Source organism: Quercus suber, unplaced genomic scaffold (assembly GCF_002906115.3).
Source record: "Quercus suber isolate HL8 unplaced genomic scaffold, Cork oak 2.0 scaffold_377, whole genome shotgun sequence".
Classification (NCBI taxonomy): Eukaryota; Viridiplantae; Streptophyta; class Magnoliopsida; order Fagales; family Fagaceae; genus Quercus; species Quercus suber.
This window is the reverse complement of record NW_027069829.1, coordinates 263631-268871: the sequence shown is the minus strand read 5'-3', so window position 1 is coordinate 268871 and position 5241 is coordinate 263631. Positions and strand designations below refer to the sequence as shown.

The following is a 5241-nucleotide window of genomic DNA, read 5'->3' as shown; positions in this document are numbered from 1 at the left end:
AAAAAAAAAAAAAAAAAATCAATATTCTATTCTAGATGTAGTAAATTAGGCTTCCCAATCAGATTAATACGGTTGGCTCTATCAACCAATAAGATAATAGCAATATGAGATTATTATATTTCCATCCCTTAAGATTTAAGGAAATGACACTCCACTTAAAACTTGAAGGGAAAAAACACTCCTCCTTTAAGGTTTGAAGAAATTAACACCCCCAATTTATTTATATATATTTTTAGAATCCCATTATGTTTATATTAGTAATGAAATATTCTAAATTTTTATAAGAATCTTTTTATAAGTTTAATCATGGTTAGTAAAAAAATAAATGATTAATTTAGAAAGAGAAAAAAATATATAAAATATATCATGTACCAAAACACTTGCAATGACAAACCTCTTCATAACCTATTGAAAAAAGGAAAAAAGAAAGATTCAAACTAATATTTTAAAATACACTTTATTTAATAGTTTAAAACAATTAATTTTAATTATAAAATAATATAATTTTGGAAACCTACTCTTAAGCAAAAAGCAGGTTAGTACACAACATTTTTAATATTAAATTAATAAAGTTTGGTAAAAAAGGAGAAAGTGTTTTTTCTCTTTAAATTTCAGGTGGAGTGTCATTTCATTAACCCTAAAAGAGAGGAATGTAATTATCCCTAACAATATTATTAATTTTTGGGAAAATTACATATTTAGTCCCTATTCTTGACACTATATTTCAATTTGGTCTCTAACTTTTTAATTGTGTCAATTTGGTCTCTATCATTTCAATGTTGTGTCAATTTATCTTTGCCGTTATTTCTTGGATAGAAATTGTTGACGTGGTAAATGACTAAAATAAAAAAATTAGTTTATTACCACATTAATGGAAACTAATTTTTTATTTTGGCTATCAGCCACATCAACAATTTTCATCCAAGAGATAGCAGTAGAGACTAAATTGACACAATACTGAAATGTTATGGACCAAATTGCCACAATTGAAAGGTTAATGATCAAATTGAAATATAGTATAAAGAATAATGACCAAATACATATTTATCCTTAATTTTTTTTTAATTCAAGAATTCTGATGTGAGGTCTCAACCATGATTTTGAAACCCAAACTGTTCAAAGATTCGTAAGAGGGACATGTTTAAAAGTCGGATTAGGGTTTAACCAATGTCGAACTATAATGTGTTGTTTAATTTTTTTTAGTAAATTTAATTCATTAGTTGTGTGTATATATAATAATTATCCATAGCTTAGCCTAATGGTTAACATGCATGGAAAATTGGAAATGCATATATATCAGCCTAGAGAAGCAAGGTTTGAATCCTGGTGCTAACTGATTTCAACAATTAAAAAAAAAAATGTATATGGGCTGAACCATAACCCAAAAAACCGGCCTTTGCGATGGTTTCTAGTTGATCGAGTCGAACTGTCAGGTTTGGTCAGTCTAACAAACTGGTCTCAACTCTTAGCTATAAACATCACGAGCTACAAGTCTATAGATCTCTTTAATAAATATCAATTTACTTTTACCTTCAAATTATATATATATATATATATATATATATATATATGCTCCGTTTGATTTGATATTGATGTTCTATTTGTTTTAGTGAAAAATTTTATATGAATATAGTTTTCTTTGTTTTCTTATATTTGGTACTTTAAAAAAATAGTTAAAAAAAAAACTATTTCTTAACTTTTATTAATTTTTATTTTAAAAAAACAATTTTATCTCACGTGAAATGAAATAATTTAAAAAAGCTAATAGATAGTTTTTTTTTATTTTAAGGTTTCTACTAAATATATGAAAATAAAATAATGTTATAATTTTTTTTTTGGAAAATAATTTATTTTACATAAAATATTAATCTAAAAAAAAAAGAAAAAAATTAGTTATTTTTAAAAAAGTATTTTTTGAAAAACTATTTCATTTTCTTATATTTGGTAGTATTTTTTTAAAATTTATCTCATTCTTTTATGTTTAGTAGAATCTTTAAAAATAAAATAGAGTTGTTTTTTTAGAAAATTTTAGTAGAAACCAATTTCTCAAAAAAAAAAAAAGTTATATTTTGATAAGATTTTCCGTTGACGAAAAAAAAGAACAATATACATATAAAAGAGATTTTCCAGAGGAATAGTGAACGGCACGTCGTTGAATGACATTGTACACACGCCGTGGCGTTTAGGTTCAAAAAAAAAAAAAAAAAAAAAAAAAAATTCCTACAGGCCACAGCACATGTAAGCAAACTTACGTGAAGCAATCAGTTGCCCAACCATCCTTTTTCTGAATTGCGGTCCAAAGATCAATAGCCTTAATGTCCATCTCACGACACAGATTTAAACAAGCTTCAGAATATATTTGGCAAGACTCATTTGTTCGCAGCTCAGCTACGTCATCACTATTCCAGTAAATATATTCCATTAGAAACTGACTGATTCCAGTTTAGAATGTGATGTTAGAATTAAGAAATACTCTAGGAAACAATGACAAACAATTACAAGATTGTTGCTATAAACACCTATATACTTTGCGAATTTTTGCCTCGTTGACAGGAAGAGCACCAAGAAAGACAATGCGAGTCTTCTCTGAAAGGCTCTGGAAATCAAAGAGACCCTTGTTAGAATATGCACCAAATTACATAATCAGGTAGTGCAAATCATGTTTGCTTCAGGCACTGCTTGAGAGTAGTGGTTAATGCGAACCGTACCAAATAAATGTCACCAGAAATTATAGTAGTTTATATATGGTGATTCTGAGTTGTGCAGGCTACCACACAACTAACAGAATTGATTGACAATCAGTGGGAAACATATACTTTTTAAGAAAGAAAAGAAAAGAAGTCTTATTTTTCAAAATGGATCAGCTACTTATACACATTCAAATAACAATAAAGTGTTACTGTGGCATGAAAGATTACCTTCAGATGGATTGCAATAGTCCTCATGTTTTCATCATATTCAGGAAGTGGTACATGAGGGCTTAAGCCAGATGGGTGGGGTCGCATTGAGTCATTACCACCAAAGTAGACTATCACCAAGGAAGGTTGTACAGCAGCATCCTTAAATGGAATTATAGAAGATAAGCATTAATGTACACACCTATAAGGAGGAAATGTAAATATATGCTAATAGACAATGTCCAAAATGGCCATATACTATTGTTTGAAAAAATATGTATGAATTTATCACTGTTTGCGAAATATTTGACATTCTATCACATTTTTGAAACTTGAGTTTGTCACATAATTCGAATTCTAAAAACTTGAGTTCTTTGAAAAAATAGTCTTTAAATTTGCTGTGCTATTTTTTATGGAACTTGAGTTCCATAAAAAAATTTCACAATGTTTCCATAAGACTCAAGTTCATGTAACTCGAGCCCACAAACTCGAATTTTCAATTAGTGGTAGATCTTTACATATTTCAGAAACAGTAATAGATTGCAAAATATTTCCAAAAACAGTAATATTTATAAATTATAACAACATTTCAGTCCCAGCACGTGTAATTTTTATGAGCATATAAAACTATAAATTAAAGTATGCTTAAAATTCAACAGTAAAATTAAACAATACCTTTGGAAAAACTTGATCCAAAACCTGTAGAGCATGCCTCGAAGTCCAACCATTGTATCCTCGCAACAAAATATCTGCCTATACTCAATTGCAGATTGAAATCAGTTATGCCAGTAAAACATAGAAGCAATTACACAACATTTATTGGACTAGAAAATGTCAAGAACCTTATTTTGTTGAAAAATCTGGTCATTTATAGTTAAATAATTTCATCCTGATTTGAATATCTTCTTATCGAATAAAAGTAAAATTTTCAGTAACTCTTTCTTTTACTTTGATAAGCTATCTAATAGAAAATTTGCAGTCTTATCTCTAAGAACCAGATTCAATGTTAAGAACTTTGCCAAAGGTATTATACAAACACCCCGAGATACCACGAGCTAAAAGGCTTTGGCTAAACACAATAATTCTGGTTTATAGTACTATTCCTTGATTACAGCATATCTAAGCTAACATGGTGTCTCTTTGACATTAAGTTTTGCTATTTGTGGATCCCATTTTAGCAAGTAAAAGTTTGTCGATCCCCCCACCAACAAAATGAGAAGAATACTGATTAATCACCTCACCAAGTTGCAAAAAAGTAGAAAGTGTACTTATTTTTCACATTAAACATAACTACATTGACCCAGAAACTGAAGGAAAAAAAAAATAAGAAGGAAGATGAAGAAGAAGGAAAGAAGTTGAAGAAGTACCTTACGAGCAAATTTGTCAGCAAGAATAGCACCCCATCCTTCGTTGCTGTAACTGAGTTGAACTATGGATGAACCAAATAGAACAAACTAAGGTCTCATTGTCATTGGCCCAACCATCTCTGTTTACCTCTTTCTGTCAGATACACGCATAGGGGATAACCGGATAAGGGAAACCTGAGGTCTCATTGCGATTTGAAATTTTTTTTTGTTGTTTCGGGACATAACAAATTGTTACACAACGGTTTCTCAAAAAAATAAAATAAAATTTGTTACACAACAGTGTTATTAAAAAAAAAAAAATTTGTTACACAACAGTGAGATGTCAATCTCAAAATAAAATTAATAAAATATTATACCAATTTTATGACATTTAAAAAAAAAAAATTTAATAAAACAAACTGGTTACTTTTTCTTTTTTCTTTTATTTATTTATTTTTTTTATAGATTTTATGGTATCCGCTTCATTATAATTACTCTGATTTCATTATGTTAAAATATCAATTAGTTTTTAATTTATGTGAAATTCAAAACCTAGATTTCTTATTCGATGACAGGAGTTTTTCACAATTGAAGGAGCCCAAGAAGCACTACAACTAAAAACAAGAGTGATGTAAAATGTTTTTCCATTTGTTGGGTATCTCTAAACTTAGAGCATTCACATCATGAATGTTATTAATAACAACCAACACACAAAAAACACACTACATCAAAACTCTCGAATGCTAAAAAATTTGACACTTAATTACAGTAAACTATCATCTCTAACAGTGATGGAATGGTGGTTGTGATGTGGGGGTGGCTTGTGGATGGCAGTGGTGGTGGCTGACAGTGGCCATGAGTAGTGAGCGGTGGGATTATTTGTTGTTTTTGTTTTTGCTTGGGAGAAAAGAGACAGAGAAAGAGATGCAGATTTTAATATAAAAGAATTAAAAAATAAATAAAAAAGAATATTTTAATAAAATGGTAAAAAAGAATTA

At 29.0% G+C, this 5241-nt stretch overlaps 1 protein-coding gene across 1 annotated transcript in view; it reads right to left on the bottom strand.

Annotated features, from left to right (window-relative positions):
• LOC112006351 (GDSL esterase/lipase WDL1) overlaps positions 1-4561 on the bottom strand; it is a 14701-nt gene extending 10140 nt beyond the window's left edge. Inside the window, 5 exon segments of the mRNA XM_024038632.2 lie at positions 2253-2399; positions 2520-2596; positions 2919-3059; positions 3573-3650; positions 4265-4561. Of these exon segments, the coding sequence (XP_023894400.2) occupies positions 2253-2399; positions 2520-2596; positions 2919-3059; positions 3573-3650; positions 4265-4381 (560 nt within the window). The 5' untranslated portion in view covers positions 4382-4561.
• Between the last annotated feature and the right edge of the window lie 680 nt (positions 4562-5241).